The following is a 20,621-nucleotide window of genomic DNA, read 5'->3' on the forward strand; positions in this document are numbered from 1 at the left end:
ACCAACAACAGTTGGTTCAAAAAAAGATATGATCTTACCCACCTTGTCTATCTAATATCCTGGGACTAACACTGCATAAGGCATAATAGACAAAAACCCTAGGCCTCTTTACTAACAAGATACAACTAGACCTGGAACTTAAAGCAAAAAGGAAAAAAACTCAGAAAAGAGGATTTGCTTAAATATAGCGGCAAGCAGAATAAAAACATGCTTCCCTTACTTACTAAAAATGTTATGGTCGTTATCAAGAATTCATAGAGGACCCAATCCTGTTGGCCTAATTCTGGCAAACCCCTTGTTGGCTTCAGTGGGAGTTTTGGCTTTGCCTGTTCGTTTACTGTGGGAGCAGACCAGTAGGGATTCTTTAATTATTTTTTGTTAAATGTAATCAGTACATAGAGTTATTGCCATGGCGGAAGTGTTGCTTCACTGGGTACTTTAGTTTCAGGCTCTTTTGTTGTGTTTCAGATTAGTTGACTTGTTTTAGACTGTGAGAGGAATGAACAAAAGTTCAGAGGGACATTACAGATTGAGATTTTTGTGAACATATGGGCCTGAGTCTCATTTACACTAAGGCCACTTTACACTGCTCTGGAAGTGTAAGTAAAATTGACTCCCCCCGCAAGGCCCTTTGACATGGTTAGGTGTAAGGTTGTTTTAGTGTAATTGTGAATGAAGCCTATATGTCTTCAATAGATGTTTAAAAGTAAGTGATTGATCTGGATTTCATTCGAAATAAAACATCACATTGCCAGATTGTCAACTGCTATAAATTGAAATGAATGGAGCTGCGCTGATTTACATCAGCTGAGGATCTGGCCCTAAAAATAAATCGGAGAGAGGTCCCTCTTGTTAGCCTAAAATTAAACATGTAGTTGATGAAATCCCAAATTCAACAGTTTAATATCAGTTTGGGCATGACCTTGAGTGGTGCAGAGGACTAACCGCTCCCATTGACCTGAGAATTCCATCGCTCAGTGCTGCTTGAGATGAATTTAGCTTCTCTAAGTAATTGCAAACCTGGTTGCATGTGCAAGTCTCACTGACATCAGTAAGAGCTACAAGCTTGTATCGGAAGGGCAGAATTCCGCCTACTATTGTAATCACCCTGCTAGGATTAACTAAAAAGGAAAACTTTTGCCGCTGAGGCCAAAAGGGAAAGAGAATTGCCAGAGACCTCAAAGCTGCCAAAGGTTTCACTACTCAATCTATCTAATCTGTCTGAGAGAGAGATGGAAGAAGATCTCGCTATATGTTTAACCACTGCCTATAATCCTTACTATTTTTAGAAGAGTAGGACAGACACAGTGACTTGCTGTGGGCCACTGACATTCGGGTTAGTGATAATTGTTCCAGCTTTAGAATATGCTGGCACCTGCTAAGGCAGAAAATGTTACCAAGCTCAGTCTACCTCTGCACTAAGCAGGGTGAAGAATACAAACACTGCAAGGTAATGCAGGTGGGATCCCCTGAGAGATGAGGAGTCACTTCCTTGCCTGATAGTTGAGCTAATGGTGCCGTCAGTATTCGGCAGAACTGCAGCAAACACAGTAGTGTGAGGGAAAGGATTGTGAAATGACAATTAGAGTGAAAAAAGAGAGATGTCAACTATCCAGCATGCTTTCATCTTTACAGGGCTCAGAACTGTCAAAATATAGTCTGCATCTAGTGGCTTCCAGCCCATAACCATATGTCATCCAGGAATGCTGGTTTTTGAAAGTCAGCACTTTAAAATACAGTACCTCATATGTTAGCCTTTTACTGCTGAGAAACTAAAATGTAGACACTGTTATGCCTGCCCTATTTTTCTAGACCTCGTTATATTTTAGCTCAGCATGCATATTAGAGGATGTGAACAGTGCAAATGACATTTCTTTGTTTTGGATCATTTCACAGGGGGCAGCACCATTTCTGGTCTGTGCCACAGCTGGTACAACTGTGTTGGGAGCATTTGATCCTCTGGATAAAATAGCTGATATCTGTGAAAAACATGGCCTTTGGCTGCATGTGGATGTAAGTTAGTTTATATACCATGTAGTTTGTTAGTATTGCTTCAGCATTGTTGATGCTTTCTTCAGCAGCTGTGATATTTCCATGCACTCAGAAATTAGACAGGAGTTTAATTCCATTTGCCATTCTTTGCATGTGCAGCAGAAATGCAGCCACTTTCTCTGCTAAGTTCTGCCTGCTGAAAACCAGCAAAGAAGTGGGTTTTGAAACCTGGTCAAAGTCTTTTTGCAGATTGCCAGATTGTACTTTAAGAATGCTTCTAAACCGCCTCCCACTCCTTCCTCCCACCCAAAAGACACAACAAAACCCGATGCAGTTTTTGAAGAGGAGAATTGTATAGAAATATTCCTTCAAATTCTTTCAACTTCTTAATATGGGCTGGATATAGCATAATTACTGTTAGTTGGGTCAAAGTCAAATGTTCCCAGTGAGACTAGCAAGACTTGTAGTCAACGAGTTTATAGTTGTCTAAATGAGAGCAAAATCTGCATTAATCGCAATAACTGATGGCTGTCGCACATTCGTGGATTTGGCTTTCCTGTTGACCCACTTAAACTTTCCTGGGCTGCTCAGAATAAAATGTTCTCTAACCCTTTTTTTCATTGTATGATAAGGTTTTAATCTTATACAAGTGAAAGTTTGGAAAGTTGAATTTATCATCTCTGTCTGGAGTAACCATTGAGTTACTGGTATGAACACGAAGAGTTAATTTTTTAAAATGATTTAATCTAAAATTAAATCTTGTAGCCCAGATTCTGCTTATTAATTACACTAGTATAAATCCAGAATAACTTGACTGAAGTCTATGGAATTACTCAGGATTTATACCGATGTAGTCAGAGGAAAATCTGGACCTGGGTCTATATGGAAGATTTAATTTTGTTTGTTTTGATTTTGAACACTTTAAGATTTTTGCAATGGCAATGACCTGAGTTTTAAATACAAACTTTTTTTATATTTAACCTGATCATGCTTCTAATTGAGTCAGTGAGTTTTGCCATTGATTTGATGGATTGGCCCTATTCATTTTAATAGAAGTGCTGGAGAAATAGCATGGTTAGGGCATTGCTTTATTAAATCTAATATTTTTCATCTGATAATTGTCCTAGGCCTGTGGTTCCTAAATTGCAGTCTGAGGAGGACTTGCTAGTGGCCTGCAGAGAGCTGGCTTTTCTTGTTTCCAGCTGATAAATCATATTAAGAAGCTAAAAATAATAATTTAATATTAGGAAAATTTTACTTTTCCGTGTGTACAATTGCTGTAGTTGCCTCAGGGATCTTACTTGATTTCCAGAGGAAGGGGAGGTGTCCTGCACGATTATGAATGGGAGGCTATTTGGTGAGCACGGCAACTTTGCTATTAAGATGTGGCCCACATTATGAAAAAGTTTGAGAATTCTTACTGTAGGCTGATAGTGGGGCTTTGGTTTATTTACGCTTTTAGTGGTAGGTATTTGTGTGTGCATGTAGAGGGGTTGTAACCCTATATTTTTAATTTGTATAGCCATATATATCTATTCAAGCTCAGAATTGTGGAGTGGTTACTCTTGTAACTGCAGAAAAGAACTCAAGTGATATTTGTAATATGATCAGTGATGAATATAAGAAAGAGAAAACAAGTAAACACAGGAACTTGTAATTCAGAAATAATCTTTAGGAGTCATGGTGATCAGAGGCCATTCTGAAAAGAAACAGCAACCCCATGTACACTAAAAATAGCGTTTGAACGCTAAAAGCCTAGTTCTGTGCTGATTTATGCATTGTGCAGTCCAGTGGTTATCAAGAGAACACCTAATATGGCCCTGTTTATAGTTTTGAAAAAATAAAGAACAATTAAAATCAAATGATTTTGAGTAGATGTAAGTGCTCTATACAGCAGGGCCATAGTCTGATGTCAGTTACACTGGTGTGAATCAGTCACGCCATTGGCTTCAATCCCAAGAGCTATTCACCATGCTGTCTAAAATTGAAGTCAGTAGAGTTATTCCAGATTTACACAGGTATAACTCAGTTCCAAATCTTACCCTGTGTCAAACAATACTAGGGAAACTACGTATTCATTAGATTTCCTTCTCCAAATATAAAAAAAATCACAACACTTTAAATTACAAGTTTGTGTTTGTGGATGCAGAACTTTTTGTGGTTTTTGTGTGTGTTTCTTTTTTTTAAAGAGTTATGCTGTATTTCAAGAGTTAACTTGTTGATTATGAAATGCAGGGCCTTATGTGATGATTTTTGTCTGTATTGTCTAAAGAGGAACTCTGAATAAAAATGAAAAGCTCAGTTTGTTATCACACACATAATTAAAGTTGTATTGTCTTAGAACCTGATCTGACTTCCACTGAATTAATGGGAGCTTTTTTGATGACTTGAATGGGTGTCGGATCAGTCCCCTAGCCAATGAGTGGGCATTTAGCATAAATGAAGTTTATTTGCAGCTCTTCCACAGAATTGCTGTGTGATCTTGGGAAACTCAGTGAACCTCCTTGTACTTCCTTTCCCATTTGTAAAATTGGAATAATAACTATTAATAGTTACAGGGAAGTTGTGGGACTTTGAGATTCACAGCTGGAGTATTATTATTGAAATTTGATTCCTTCCTGTATGAGAAAAAGAGTAGTCCAGTGGTGAGGGCACTAGCCTAGGACTTGGGAGACCTGCGTTTAATTCACTATTTTGCTGCAGACTTACTGTATGATCTGAGAGGCAAGTCAGTTATTTCCTTGGAGCCTCAGTTCCCCATCTGTAAAATGGGAATAATAGCACTTTCCTACTTCACGGGTTTTCTGAGGATACATACATAAGACTGTATGGTACTCTCATACTGCCGTAGAGTGAGCCATATAAGTGCCTGTAAGACATGATTTTAACCTTTCATTCCCTGGTGTGCCTTCACTGTTCCTATCTCCCAGTTATGACAGATACCATTTCTAGCCTTTTGCCTCTGAAACAGATACTGATATAGATAAATTATAGACCACCTGATGCAACTTACCTCCGTGCAGCTGCTCCTATGAATACTTGCATTTCCCATACTTGCGTCTTGAAAACCTGGATCCGGTATTTCTACTTTATTACACTTATAGAAATTGTGGATGCTCAGTACTTCTCAGGATCCAGTCTTGGCATTTCCTTTTTGCGGACTTCAGTAAGAGGAAGGCACTGTGCAGATGTGGGTTGTTCAGGCATCAGCACACAGCTGTGCCAGTGCACCTCAGCCCCTAATTTAATAGTATGCCGGGACTGAGACCTCTCCTAGGGTGAGGCTAAATACAGTGTCTGGGGACCAGACTGAAACTACTACGTCTAGGTCACTTGCTATGACCTAAAGTTATGTTTTAAATCAGGTCTTCATAAGTGAAATGCTACCACAGTGTGTTAATCCTCTGAGTAATCTAATTGTATGAATTTGTCCATTTTTGGAGCTGAGCAAGTGCCCGGTGACTTGAATCAGGTCAAGATTTCACCCTTAGCGTGAAATTCACATTTCCCTGAAAAAATTGGGCCAAGGTAGGATATAGGGGCCTCAGAATCTCCCCTTCCCCCAACATACAGGTATAGCACCTAGAGCTATCTTTGGGCTCTAGTAGCGGCCATAGCTCAGTGTGCCCCACCCCTGTGTGGGATTCATTGCTAATGAATCTAGATAATTTGATGACCCACGGACCACACCCCTACCTCTCTTCTAGTCCACCCACAATCCCCTGAGCATTCTTGTTGAGCGGAGAAACATTTTGCTTGGCTCTTCAACATGAAGGGGGCTGTGGAATCCTTCTAAATGGCCTTTCTGGTTTCTGGCCTCATACAGCAGAACAGCAGTGGTTCCACTTCTTTTGATCATTCCAGAGCTGTGCAGGGATGGGAACCGAACTTTCAATCAGTAACAGCAATCCTATCACATGGCTTTTGGCCTAACTTCCAGTCAGTAACAGTATATCCATCATATAACAATTGCTTCATAAATATGTATAAAAACCATTTTATTTGCATTACCCATTCAGAAAAAATATTGATCTTTAATAGGACTCTTCTGTGAGGCTTTCTGAAATTTTCCACAAAATTTTGTTTGTTTTTTTTTAGTTCCTGGAAAAATGTTTCCAATTTAGGCAGAAATCCCTGCCAGGTACATTTTAACACAAACATTCTGCATATGCGTTTTTAAATCACTTGGGTGCAAGTTCTGCAATGGATTCTGCATGGGTGGGTCCCTGTACCTGTGTGGATCCCTGCTTAAGTCCCTGCTCTGCACAAGCATGGGTTCTGCCAGACTGGAGCTCTTTGCAAGATCAATGCCTTCAACACGGAGCCCTTTTCTTTTATTACTAGTAATAATTTCTTACAAAAGGCTTTGAGCACATTATGTGATGTGTGCCCCACAATCTCCCTTTCCATGCATAGCTGCATGGAAACTCTTCATTAATGTCTGAGACTTATAGATTCATTGCAGCTATTAGGTAGTTGGAGTCCAATCCTGCTCATGTTGAATCAATGTTAAAAATTCCATTGATTTCAGTAAAATAACGAGGAGTCCTGTGGCACCTTAAAGACTAACAAATTTATTTGGGCATAAGCTTTTGTGGGTAAAAACCCCACTTCTTCAGATGCATGGAGTGAAAATTAGAACTGGACTCCTTGTTGTTTTTGTGGATATAGACTAACACTGCTACCCCTCTGATAATGGATTTCAGTGATGCAACATCAGACCCTAGGTGCTGCTGTCACATGCTTGCAGACGTTGTATTCCATAGTAAAAGTCAGTGGTCCAAATTTTGGGCTTGACTCTGCAACTTACATAGAGTAGCCTTTACTTGAGAGAGTATTGTCACTGAGGTCAATGGCACTACTCATGTAAGTGCTACAGAGAGCGAGTGAACAAGATTTGCAGATTTGGGCTCTCTTAGACACCAGTGCAACCAACTTGATTTCAACATGGTTACATTGATGTCACTGAGTATACAATTAGGCACCATGAGCAAGGATCACACACATTTAAAACAGAGTATTGCTTTCGAATAAGATGGATTATTGAGGCTTTATAAAATAATGCAGTGGGAATACTTATAGAGCATTAGAATATACAAATAACATTGTCTTGGTTATGTAAATATCTCAACAGGCATCTTGGGGTGGCTCAGCTTTGATGTCAAGGAAGCATCGCAAGCTTCTGCATGGCATTCACAGGTAAATAGTTTAATGGCTTATGGGAACACCTAGGAAGGGCGTTAATTGGGAAGGGGCACTGCTTAAGAATCTCTTTGGGGTTTGTATGTCCAAAGTATTGTTTTAATTGAAGAGACCACAGAATTTGTAGGTGGGGGCAGGGGGGAAGATTCAGAAATCTGTTATAGGCATTTGTACTATATATGGGTATTTTTCACTATTTACAGTTGTGATTATAGGGTAATCATTTGTTTTTTTCCTCTTTCCTCAATTCCCCAGGGCTGATTCTGTTGCCTGGAATCCCCATAAAATGTTGATGGCAGGAATCCAGTGCTGTGCTCTTCTGGTGAAAGACAACTCTGTAAGTCCTCCTGTTATCTTTTAAATGCAACTTTAAAGTTGGGGTCTGTCATTGCTGTATTATGGAAGTGGAGATAATTAGAAAGCAATTGCAAGTTATTTTTACTACACTCTCCGATGCAAAGTAGGGACTTGTAAAAAATGTATACAATGTCACAAAGGACAAATAATGATATGGGACCAAATTCACCCATGACACTAAACTCAACAGAGTTATACCAGGGTTGAATTTTCACGTGGTGTTCCTGTAACTTATTTGCTTTAGATCATGAAGTAAGCTGCTCAGTCACTCAGATGCAGGATGAAGTGGTCTCCAGCATTTGGAGACTGATCTTGCTCCCATCAAAGTCCATGGCAAAACTCTCATCCATTTGGATGGGAGCAGTATTTAGTCTTTAGGTGGCATTCATTAAACAGTTAGGGCTAAATATTTCCTTCCTTTGCACTAAATTTTAGGTCGACTTGCAACCACTGCTCCTTTGCCTCTCCCCATTGTTCACTGCATTGTGCTGGTGTGTTTCTTTCATCCCTTCCATATCTTCCATATGATTTGGTGACTTCTCTGTCTGCCTGTCCCGGTGATGTGCTATGCTGCATAAAAATCAGCTGGACTTAGTTGGTGCTGTCACAGATTGACAGGAGGTGCTGTGTTCAGCAGAGTTACTTCAGCACGTTGCACTAGTGCATCAGCAGGATAGGTAGATGGAAAAGAGATGGCTCACCGGTATTTCTGGGGAGGTATAGGTGGGCAATACTTCTCCTGTTTCTGCTTGCATACACTGATAGAGTGAAATAAGTTTCATTTTTCCCGTCATGAATTAATCACTCTCTTCTCCTGAGTAACCTTCCCAGGAATTAGCATTTACAGTAACTCCTCACTTAACGTTGTAGTTATGGTCCTGAAAAATGCGACTTTAAGTGAAACGATGTTAAGCTAATCCAGTTTCCCCATAAGAATGAATGTAAATGCGGGGGGTTAGGTTCCAGAGAGAGAGAGAGAGAGAGAGAATTTTTGCCATACAGTACAGTACTATAGTTGGGAGGTGCCCCTGCCTTACCCCACACAGGCATAGCCCACTGGCACTGGAGACAATGAGGCAGGCAAGGAGGCTGAAGGTGCTGTAGGCTAGGAGAAGCACGTCACACAACAGCAGCGGCAGCTTCCCCTACTCTGCAAGCACCAGGGGCCGGGGACTTAACTCTTGGCCCGCCCACTCCACCTCTTCCCCCAAGCCCCCACCCTTAACCCACCTCTTCTCCCCTCCCCCTTTACTCTCCATGTGGCGTCCTCGCTCCTCCCCCCTCCCTCCCCTGACTCCTGCCCACGGGCAATCAGCTGGCTTGCGGTGTTCTGGAGGGAGGGGGGAGGAGCGAGGGCTCAGTGCGCAGGCTCCCCCGCCCTCCCCTGCTTCCGGAACGCTGCAAGCCAGCTGATTGCAGCAGGCAGGAGGCTGGGGATGGAGGGAGAGGCGTGCCACATCCTTGCTCCTCCCACCTCCCTCCTGCCCACAGCAATCAGCTGGCATGCAATGTTTAGGGGACAGGAGGGTGGGGGGAGGAGTGAGGACTCTGCACAGCCTCCCCCCTTCCCTCCCCTGCCTCCTGCCCATGGCAATCAGCTGGTTTGTGGCATTCGGGAGGCAGGGGAGAGAGGGGAAACTTGTGCGCTCGCTCCTCCCCGCTCCCTCCAGAACGCCACAAGCCAGCTGATTGCCACGGGCAGGAGGCGGGGGTAGGTGGGGGAAGGCGCTGATTCGCAGGGTCTGCCGGAGGGTGGGTGCCGCTGTAGGGAGGGTGGTGTAGGGGAGCTGATGTGGGGCTGCCAGCTGTGGACTAAGCAGGCAGCCAAACAACGTTATAGCGAAGCATTGCACAACTTTAAATGGAGCATGTTTATGGAGCATGTTCTGTAATTTAGCAGGGATGTAAGATCGAAACAACATTAAGCGAGAGGACGTAAAGCAGGGAGTTACTGTACTCCAAGTAGATAGGACTACTTTTTAAACACCTGCTGTGTCTGTAGTCTGACGGATTCAATTATGAAGCTGTTCAGTTCTGGTGATAGCAATTTCTTCTTCGAGTGATTGCTCATGTATTCCACAATAGGTGTGCGTGCTTGCCACATGCACCAGTGCCGGAAGTTTTCCCCCTAGCAGTAACCATGGGAGGGGGGCGCCCCCCGCAGCCCCTGGAGTGGCGCCTGCCTGGCACGGTATAAGGGGAGCTGCAAGCTCCCCCCACCCTCAGTTCCTTCTTGCCGCCAGTGAAGGTGCATCGGAACTGCTGTGCTCCTGCTTTGCTGTAGCTCGTCCCCAGAACTGTTCGTTCGTTCGTTCAGCGTTAGTACCTGTAGTTAGTTAGCTGTTTATTTAGTTTAGTTAGTCAGTGAGCCCAGGCCGTGGCATGGTCCGTGCCCTGGGGTTTAAGTCGTGCAGCTCTTGTAGGTATTCAATGCCAAGAAGTGACCTGCCCGCAGACTGTTTGCGCTGCTTGGGAGAAACCCATATCAGCGAAAGGTGCCAGGTGGCCCGGGACAAGATTTGCAAGTTGTTTAAGCCTCGGACCTAAAGAGAAAGGGTCGAGGGAACGTTCCCGACCGATCACTGCCCAGCAATTGCTCGGGGCAGAGTCCAGGTGGATCGCCCACAACGCCAACTAGACTGTCTGGCTGGGTTCTGTCCGTCCGGGACTTGTGGCACTGCTCATCCTCAAGGAGCGATTATCGGCTGGGACTGCAGCGGGCTTCACCATCAGTCCTCGTCTTGGAGAGGGTACTGCAGTTGATCACGGCACAGTTGTTGATGCCGTCAACTCGGACTCCTGCTCCAAGTCTCCACCAAGACATCGCAGCCCTGGGCATCGATCGCTGGTTTTTCGCTGTTGCGGGTCTGCCCCTCAAGGCCGTTCACAGAGCAGCTGTTACCACCAGTACTGGTCCTCCACGTCGAGATCGTAGTCCCGTGGTCGTCGTAGATCCCGGCACTGCCGCTCCTCCCAGTCCAGAGACAGCAGCAGATGGCCTCAATGTTCTATATGAACAGGCAAGGCGGGACCTGATCCTCTGCTGCGAAGCCCTCAGGCTGTGGGACTTCTGTATAGCCCACGACATCCATCGGAAGGCCTTCTACCTACCGGGCACCCGGAATGAATTGGCGGATCACTTGAGCAGGGACTTTTCCTCGCGAGTGATCCCTCCACTTGGAAGTGGCCCACTGGCTCTTCCAAAGGTGGGGAACTCCCCAGGTGGACCTGTTCACAACTCAGCAGAGCTGGCGATGTCCCCGGTTCTGCTCCAGGGGGGCCCGAGGAGGGGCGCTATCTCCGACGCCTTTCTCCTGTCCTGGTCAGGCCGGCTTCTCTATGCCTTTCCCCTGTTCCTGCTAATCAGCAGGGTCCTGGAGAAGATAAAGACGGACAAGGCCTGGGTCCTCCTAATTGCCCCGGCTTGGAACGAGACCCTCACAGGCCTGGCGGTAGCTCCGCTGTGGCCATTGCCACTCCCCCCGGACCTGCTCTCTCAGGACCAGGGCCGCCTCCTCCACCCCAACCTGGCAGATCTTCATCTCGTGGCATGGCTGCTCAGTGGTTAGGTGGAGAGGAAAGGATGTGCCCAGACCAGGTTCAGCATGTCCTCCTCGAAAGTAGATGGCCCTCCACTCACCACGCTTATTTGGTGAAGTGGTCCCGGTTTTCTAGGTGGGCGGTGGACCAGGGTGTCTCCCCCAGTGACCGCCCCATCCAGCTTATCCTTGATTACCTCCTCCACCTGAGGGCCCAGGGCCTGGCGTCCTTGTCAGTCAAGGTGCACCTGGCAGCCATATCAGTCTTCCATCTGCCGGTGCAAGGGCACACGGTATTTTCCCATGTTATGACTAGCCAGTTCCTTAAGGGTTTGGACCGTCTTTTTCCGTATTCTAGACCCCGGTCCCGCAGTGGGACCTAAACCTGGTGTTGGCTTGTCTCACGGGGCCCCCGTTTGAACCACTGGCCATGTGCTCCTGGTCTCGTCTCTCATGGAAGGTGGCCTTCCTGGTTGCAATCACGTCTGCCAAGCGAGTCTTGGAGCTCAGAGCCCTGAACTCCGAGCTGCCGTACATGGTCTTTCATAAAGACAAGGTCCAGCTCCGCCCGCACCCCGTGTTCCTACTGAAGGTGGTCTCTGCCAGTCTCTGTCTCTGATATTTTTCTACCAGTCCTCTGCCCCAAGCCTCATGCGTCCAGTGAGGAGCGCCGTCTCCACATGCTCGATGTGCGGCGGGCTCTGGCTTTCTACCTCGAGCAGACCAAGCCATTCAGAAAGTCCTCGTAACTGTTTGTCGCCTTGGCAGAGCGTGCCAGTTGGATCACTTCGTGCATCCGTTCCTGTTATGAGCTGGCGGGTGTCCCCCTGCCACCCATTGTGAGGGCACACTCAACTCGGGCGCAGGCCTCGTTGTCTGCCTTCGCGGCCTATGTCCCCATCCAGGACATTTGTAGGGCCGCCATGTGGTCTTCGGTTCACCCGTTCACCTCGCACTATGTGATTGTCCCCCAAACCAGGGATGACGCCGGGTCCAGCAGGGCTGTCCTCCGACCTGGGAACTTGTGAACTTCTACGCACCTCCAACAGATGTAGCTTGGAATCGCCTATTGTGGAATACACATGAGCAATCACTTGAAGAAAAGACAGTTACCTTTTCCGTAACTGGTGTTCTTTGAGATGTGTTGCTCATGTCTGTTCCACATCCCACCCTCCTTCCCCTCTGTCAGAGTTGTCTGGCAAGAAGGAACTGGGGGGGGGGGGGGAGGAGCATGCAGCTCCCCTTATACCGTGCCAGGCAGGCGCCTCTCCAGGGGGTTCTGGGGGGCGCTCCCCACTATGGGTACTGCTAGGGGAAAAATTTCCGGCACTGGTGCATGTGGCGGGCGAGCACGCACATCAATTGAGGTAAGACAGTTACCTTTTCCATAACTGGTGTTCTTCACGTCTATTCCACGAGTGACCTTCCATGGCTTGCAGTAACATTACACACCATGTTAGGTCTTTTTGTGATAGACATCATTATTTTCCATAGGAAAGAATGACATGAGGGGAACTAATATCCTTTGATGCTCTCTGTCAGAGACAGGGATGTGGGTGATTTTGACTGGTGGTTAGAGTAAGAGTGAGCCCTGGTGGCTACAGTAGGAGCCAGACATCAGTAATTGGAGCCATGGGCCAGAACCAGGTTACATGGAATGAGGAAAAACAGGGGCAGGGCTGTTTCCAAGCCAGAAGCTATCACAGTCATGGGCGAATGCTTTGAGCAGCCACCAAACTGCTGCTGCTGGGTTTAAGAACTAGTCTGTTGACTCTTATTGCCAATGAGGCAGCCTACCACAGGCCAGATCCGCTCCTCAGATTGCCTGGAGACTGGCTGTGCTGCAGGTTCTGATTCCTTACACCCTCTGCAATGCAGCTATGTTATATTTTGATAACGCCGTGTCCATACCTGCCTCACCCTCACAACTGAAATACTATAAAGAATTGTGAGGCATAGTCCATAGGAGCCAAACCAAATAACTCACTTTTTTTTTTTTTGAACACCACTACTTCTTTTTCAAACTGTAGCACTATCTGTTCTGCTAGTTGACTTAGATGTCCACCCATGAGAGCAAGCTTTCTTCTTAAAACTGACTTAATGTGATGCAATGGCTGTACAGGTAGATTACTGTAGCTGGTGTGTGGCCACTCAGAAGAACATAAGACTATAAGAAACTTTAGGGATTGGAAAAGGCTCAGTGTCTGACCTTTTGTTTGATTTGAAGATTCCATCTGCTTGCCTTTGTCACCATGACTTCCAATCTCCTAAAAGGACAGAGGATGCTTTCTTAAATCTTACAAATGTAGGGCCCAATTGTGGTTTTCCAGCCACTGCTCCAACTTGTGGGTATGGAGGAGGAGCATTACCATTCCGAGGAGAGCAAGGGGAGAGCAGCTACGGTACCACTTTTTCCAAGGTGATAGCATGAGCTTCCTCCCTACAAGGTCAGTTTTGCTGGCGAGTATGGAGGTGAGACAGGGTGGTGATTTGCTGGCCCTTCTGGGAAGCTAGTGGTATTGATAGTGTCCAGTCCCCACACACGCCACCTTGAGTGCTCTCCCTTTTTGTGCCCCTCAATCAAGTCCATAGCACAAAGTTTGAAGGGGAATTGAAGGAACAAGGAAAGAAGGAGGAAGACATAGTGACTTGAAGTGAGGAATGTAGTTCCCTTTTATTATTCTCTCATCCTCCTAACAGATTTTATTCTACGTATGTTGGTAGGTAACTCGTATCACTTTTATATCCCTTGGATTTTGTCTTGAGATATTTTCTTCTGTTTTATTACCAGTTCAAGAGAGTTATCTGTGATGTATTGTAATGCAGATTAAAACCTGTACATTCTGTTACAGAAATAGAGACTTTTAATAAAAGTGTTGCCAGACACCTTGTACCATTTCATAATCAAACTTGCAACAGATATGGAGAAATGAAATATGAACTATACCTTTAGTCAGGCACACTGAAATTTAAAAAATGGATTGTGTTCTTTATATGAGATGTTCAGTGAGGTTTCATGTTTATAGGCTTCATGATCTACTTAGAAAACGTGCAGCATGGCTGCCACTTAAACACACAGTTGCAAATCCAGATTAAATTCTGTAGTCAAGCTTTTATTCTACATCCGTTCTTAATTGAAAGTGAATTTCCTACTTATAATGTTGCTTATGAAACTCTCAAAGGGTTTTTTTTTAAATGCACAGCAGCAGTCTAAACTTTTATTTTATTTTAAAATAGGACCTGCTTAAGAAATGCTACTCTGCCAAGGCCTCCTACCTGTTCCAGCAGGACAAGTTCTATGATGTCAGCTACGACACAGGAGACAAGTCTATCCAGTGTAGCAGACGACCAGATGCATTTAAGTTCTGGATGACATGGAAGGCATTGGGAACTACAGGACTTGAGGAAAGAGTAAACCGAGCCCTTGCCTTAGCTAGGTACCTGATCTCAAATTTGAATGTTTTTTTATTTTAATTGACTGAAGCTTCCAGAACAATGTTGCAGCGCACTGTCTATCCCAGGGGTGGGCAAACTTTTTGGCCTGAGAGTCACATTGCGTTTCTGAAATTGTATGGAGGGCTGGTTTGGGGAGGCTGTGCCTCCCCAAACAGCCAGGCATGGCCCGGCCCCTGCCCCCATCTGACCTCCCTGCTTCTTGCCCCTTGACAGCCCCCCCCAGGACTCCTGCCCCATCCACCCCCCCCCGACCCTAACTGCCCTGTGCCCCTAACTGCCCCCCACCACCCCATGCAACCCCCCTGTCCCCTGACCGCCCCCCGCCGCCCCATCCAACCCCTCCTCTCCTTCCTGACTGCCTCCCCAGGACCCCTGCCCCCATTCAACCCCTGTTCCCCGCCCTCTGACCGCCACGACCCCTATCCATGCCCCTGACCGCCCCTGGAACTCCCCTGCCCTCTATCCAATCCCCCACTACACCCTGCCTCCTTACTGTGCTGCCTGGAGCACCGGTGACTGGCAGTGCAGCTGCACCAAGAGAGGCAGCTGTGCCCTGCAGCACAGAGCACCGGGTCAGGCCAGGCTCTGCAGCCCCGCTGCCCAGAGCATTGCACCGTGCAATGGCATGGCTGTGGAGGAGGGAGGACAGCCTCCCGGGCCAGGAGCTCAGGGGCCGGGCAAGACGGTCCCGCAGGCCGGATGTGGCCGCGGGCTGTAGTTTACCCGCCTCTGGTCTATCCTGAAACCACTTAAACCTTTGTAACTTTAAAATCTTCTAATAATTGATAAATTAGGGATAAAATAAAGTTCAGGGCCCAAATTAAAGGGAAACCATCAATCTGTATTAGGCCTAATGGTGGTGATCTGGAAACTGATGTGGTCCAGTGAAGAACACCCTTTTTATTTCAGATATCTAATTTAGAATAAGCGCTGCTGTTTTTCATTAATACCAAAACACATTGGGCCAGATTCTGTGCTGTATCCAGCTGGAGGTGAATTTACCATTCTCCTCCTGCCTTCTTTCATGCTCCATGCCATAGACAGTGTATGCTGGGGAAATTCCCTGGGGCCACTGCAGCCCCTTTATGGCTCTTTTATGCCACCAAATTGGGGGTGGCATCTGTAGGGAGAGTGGGTTTTCCTCCCCTTCCCCTACAACTCCCTGGTGCAGACAAGGTTTTAATATGTAGAGTGCCATCGTTTTTAAAGTGTGTTAGCATCTGTGGCTTCGCTCCTTGCAGCAGCCAAGAAATCCCACCACTCTAGCATTTGCAAGTGCTTCCAAGAGGCATTTGAAATTAATGCTTTGTTTTTAAAATATGTTTGAGCATGAGCTATAATGTTCTTGAAAGTCAGGTGCAGAACCTGGATTTAAAAATTAAGGTTGGGATTACCATAGTGGATCTCACAAGTGCTTCATCAAGTCCATACTCCATTGGTGGCCTGTATCTTGTGCCTCAGAAGAACATGCAAGAAACCGTACAGCAGGATCTTATAGAATACCTGGTCCACAGGGAATTTTTCTTTCTAAGCCCCATTAATTAGAGGTTGGCTTCTTCCCTAAAGCATCCCTGCAAAACCTCTCTACTAGTGTATCTTTGTATGTTCTTGTTATCCTTATAAATTTTCAATCCTTTTTTATTTTTGAACCATGCTAAGTTCTTGACCTCTGTCTTGTATCAGTAAGTTCCATAAGCTCATTGTGCACTGTGTAAAATTCTCCCTCAATGAGCACTTCCAAGATGGTGTTGCCAGAGGCTCTAGGAAGAGAATTATTTATATGGGTTATTTTGCATGGACACTGATCTTTTAAAATAATGTCCTTTTTTTTTTTTCTTGTTCTTTTTGTACAGCACAGGGTCCTAGCACAGGGTCCTGATCCATGACGGGGGCTCCTTGGCTTCAAAATACAAATAATAAATATAAATAATAATACTTATCAGACCTATGTTAATATTTTATTTTTAATTTGATGCCAAATACCATGTCAGAGAGAGTAATACCCTAGCGTTTACAATGGTGCAAGTTAAAGGGACAGTTCCTCTTCCACACTTCCATATAAAGACAAAGCTAAAACATTAATTGCCTAAAAATATGTGTATTATACAGAAAAAAGGTGGCGCTAGATGGAAGTCATTGAAAACTAAATCTACTGTCGTGATTCTGCTGCTTAAATGTCCCTAGAGTCTTCTGAGTAAATTGCAGTCTTGTGTGCACTTCAGGGCCCTCTGTTAATATATGTATACAGAGCGCGTCAGTTCCTTCTGCTATCAGTAGAAGGATTCAGCCACATCAAGGTCACCGGCACAGGTCATCTGACTGAGAATGTACAGATTAATGGTGGGATCAATACCTTCTTTGATAGTTAGGATTTAGCTGGTGGTGTTTCTAAGTGACAGTGTGGGGTTTTTTGTTTTGTTTTTAATGAAATTGCCTTAATCAGATAACAGCTACCAGTGATATTCTGTACAGTAGCTGCTTTGCTATCTTGATTTTGCATGGGCACGGGCACTTGGGAGCTGAGACATCTGTTTCCCTGGGCACTAAAACAGATTTCATAACTACACGACTAACTGTGCAGCCTTTTTCTTGCTATGTTACAGTAGGGTTTACTTTGATGCTGTAGAGATGATATTTTAGCGTTCCTGAATATGACCTGGAGCTAGTCCATTGACCTTACAATCTGAAGGTGAGAATTTTTCCACTGCCAGGCAGAGTTGCAAAGGTTTTAATCTGATTGCAATTCTGTGCTTCCTTTGCATCAAACTCTGCCCATTGGCCGTTGCATTGATTTCTTCCTTTTTTTTTTTTTTTTTTTTTTTTTTTAAAAGAGGTGAATCGTGTTTTCATAGCATTCATTTAGATCAAATCCGAGTGCTCCTAAGCTATTTACTTGAAAGGACTTATTTTTAAAGTACTTATGACAGAGTGCTCAGCTGATCACTTCGGAGATTATTTTCTTTACATTTAGTCCTGGTGGCAAATAATTAGATTCCCTTATTGCTTTGTGGAATAAGCTGCATTTTAGAATATGTCACAAGATTGCGATCACATCTGGATGTTGTGTTAGACCATCATCTCCACAGTTCGTATCACTTCTGTCTGATTCCTTTTCTAAAGGGACCCCTCCTCCTGAAACCTAGCTTCATTCACTACTGGATCCCCCTCATTTTCTGCAGTGTTAATTTCAAATACTTCTTGTTTTTTCTGCTCTGTTATGAAGTTGTTGTACTAGGACTCCGCCCCTTCTGTGATTCCACAGTCCAGGGATAATAAAAATACAGTTCCACTGTCAATGATGGAAAGATGTACACCACTGGTGCCAAATGGACCAGACATTAGAAATCGAGAGTGATGGATTTTCTAGTGGCTCCATTTTTTGGCTGTGAACAGTGGTCAGAGAAACATCAGATGTCAGCGACACACCACTTTTAACCTTGTTTCAGTGGGTGATTTAAAAAAAAAAAAAAAAGACAAAATGCTAGCCATGGGGGGAGAGCTATTCTACAGTGCAAACCGTCTTGCTAACACTATTTTAAAATTGCTAACCTCTTTCAAAAACAAGGTGATCTCATTTTAGGTCATCCAAAAACGAGGACTGGTGTTGTGTTTTCGTGTAAAGTTTTGTTTTAAATGAATGAGGGAACACTGGCTATTTCAGTCTAGGACCTCTTCTGAGCAGATTGTTTGTTGTGCTCGGTGCTGTAGTTTTATGATATAGACAAATGTCATCTAGCCAGTAGTCACGGTCACCAAACTTGTTTCACTTAAGTCCACAAAAATATCTCCTCCAGAGGCATGGTGGGTCTTTGCCCAGTTTGCTAACGAGCCCATAATAAAATCAGTCTAATCCTTGGTGCAATAATGATAAAGCATCTTTCTTTATTCTATGCTTCGGTTTGTCAACCTGAACAGTACTGTGGTTGATCATGGTGACCAGGTGGCAAACTATAATGCGAACATAACTGCTGATCTAAATGGACTTTGAAAGAGAGATTCAGTGCTGGCTTCATTTTGATAAGACGGGTGGAAGGATCTCAGCAGCATGCAGTTAGATACAGCATTCAGAGCTGACATCAGCACTTTGTCATGGCAATCGGGTTATATGGATATACACTAAGGGTAATGAGTCACATGCACAAGTCTGGTTAACCACAAACAACACGGCAACTCCCCATGCTCTGCTTTGAAAAATGTATGCTCTCTAAGGTATTCTTTATTGAGCCCCTGGATAAACAATCTCTGCAGGATCTCAGCTGAAGTGCCAGACTGTGACAATGAAACTGTGCTGGTGGTGCCCATATTGGGACTTTCCTCTGGCAGGTACACAGGGCCCAAAGTTGGTGTTCTGACAGATTTCTTCCTTCTCCCTCTATTTGTGCTCACTGTATGTGGCGATAACCAGTAAAAGCAGTTACAAGCAGAAAAATGCCTAAGTATCGCAACAAACGGGCAGATTTATTGAAATATTCCCAGACCCTGGCCAGAATCCTGGCAAAAGGACTTTTATGGGGTCTGATCATGCTGACTGCACACACAGACTCATGCTGGCATTACGAATTTGCAGTTGCTGACCGAACAAACCGGAGATAAAGTACATTCAATAAATGCAGGTAGCTAGATGTATGGAATATTGCTGTGTGTGGAATGGGACACAGCGATTAACAACAATACAGTGACATGGGAACAATGTTCTCCAAACTCCAGGCCAGTGTCCTGGAGCCACTGTAGTTAAAGAAGACAGATAGAAGTATGCAACCACTCCATTCACAGCAGGGGCCGCACAAAACCCCTTACCTAGTGCCTTTACTCAGGCTATGGCTGCGCTAGAGAGCTTACACCGATGCAGTAGTGCCGCTGTAAGCTCTCTCGTGTAGCTGTTCTAAGCTGATGGAAGCACTCTCTCCCGTCAGCTGCATTAATCCACCCCCAATGAGTGGCCACATCTGTGTCGGCGGAAGCAGCTCTCCCGCATCATAGTGCTGTCAATGCCGGTGCCTAAGTCGGTGTAGCTTATGTCGCTCGGGGGGAGGATGGCTTATTCACACCCCTGAGGGACATACGTTATGCCAACATAATTGATAGTGTAGACTTAGCCTCAGAAGCAATTAAATAGGCCTGACAAGGATTTGGCTGCAACCTTTGCAGCTGGGGCTGTGCGTGCAAATGTCACATGTAATTACTTTGTGTGAATATGGCAACATATAATTACCATAGAACCCAGTTTATCCGAGCCTCCATTATGTGGCTCTTCTTATTAACAGAACCACCCGCACGCACACAGCATCATGGGAAATTGATATCACCTCCATGGTAGTGTTAGCATGCCATGTTTTCAGTCTTGTAAAACGATTGACGCTACTAAGCAAAAACGTGTAGTACTGGCATTGGATGCTAAATTAGAGATTATTAATAAAATTTTAAAAAGGAGTCACTAGCAAAAATAGCCCAAAATTATAGCATTGGGAGAAACACAGTATTGGACATCGAAAACACAATGCAGAGCAAATTCTTAAATATTGCATGAATAACTCAACAACTCTGCACACTAGAAGACCATGAAGAAACTGAATGATGCTGGTCTAGATGAAGCCCTTTATCTGTAGTTTATACCGGCAAGAGAGAGAGGCGTTCCTATTAGTGGTCCTTCACTATGTGAGAAGGCTTAAGGCTTTCATCAAGGTTTAGAAGGGGACCCATGTTTCTGTGCTAGTTAGGGATGGTTCAGTCAGTTTAAAAAGCGTCATGACATCCGACAACTAACAGTCACCTGGGAAAAGCTGTCTACTGATTCAGGAGTTATTTCTGACTGACCAAAAAAAAAAAGGCAAGTATCTTAACTGAACATAACTTGTCTCTGGAACAAGTTTACAACTGTGACGGGACTTGCTGCCAGAATGGAAAAATCTGTGCCTGGCTACAAACAGAGCAAAGAACGTTTGACAGCCCTGGCCTGTACTAATGCTAGTTGCACATACGAGCTCCCGTTAATTATCATTGGTAAAGCAATGAATCCGCGTGTGCTTAAAGATGGATGCTTTGCCAGTCATCTACAAATCACAGGGAAAAACCTGG

At 44.8% G+C, this 20,621-nt stretch overlaps 1 protein-coding gene across 3 annotated transcripts in view; it reads left to right on the forward strand.

Annotated features, from left to right (window-relative positions):
* The window catches only part of GADL1 (glutamate decarboxylase like 1), a 109,033-nt gene that overhangs the window by 38,176 nt on the left and 50,236 nt on the right, over positions 1 to 20,621 (forward strand). For all 3 annotated transcript variants that reach the window (XM_073333370.1, XM_073333371.1, XM_073333372.1), the window contains exons 9-12: positions 1,897 to 2,013; positions 7,127 to 7,191; positions 7,450 to 7,531; positions 14,328 to 14,527. In XM_073333370.1, the coding sequence (XP_073189471.1) occupies positions 1,897 to 2,013; positions 7,127 to 7,191; positions 7,450 to 7,531; positions 14,328 to 14,527 (464 nt within the window). The remainder of the gene's footprint in view (positions 1 to 1,896; positions 2,014 to 7,126; positions 7,192 to 7,449; positions 7,532 to 14,327; positions 14,528 to 20,621) is intronic.

This window comes from Lepidochelys kempii, chromosome 2 (genome assembly GCF_965140265.1).
Source record: "Lepidochelys kempii isolate rLepKem1 chromosome 2, rLepKem1.hap2, whole genome shotgun sequence".
In the NCBI taxonomy this organism is placed as follows: Eukaryota; Metazoa; Chordata; order Testudines; family Cheloniidae; genus Lepidochelys; species Lepidochelys kempii.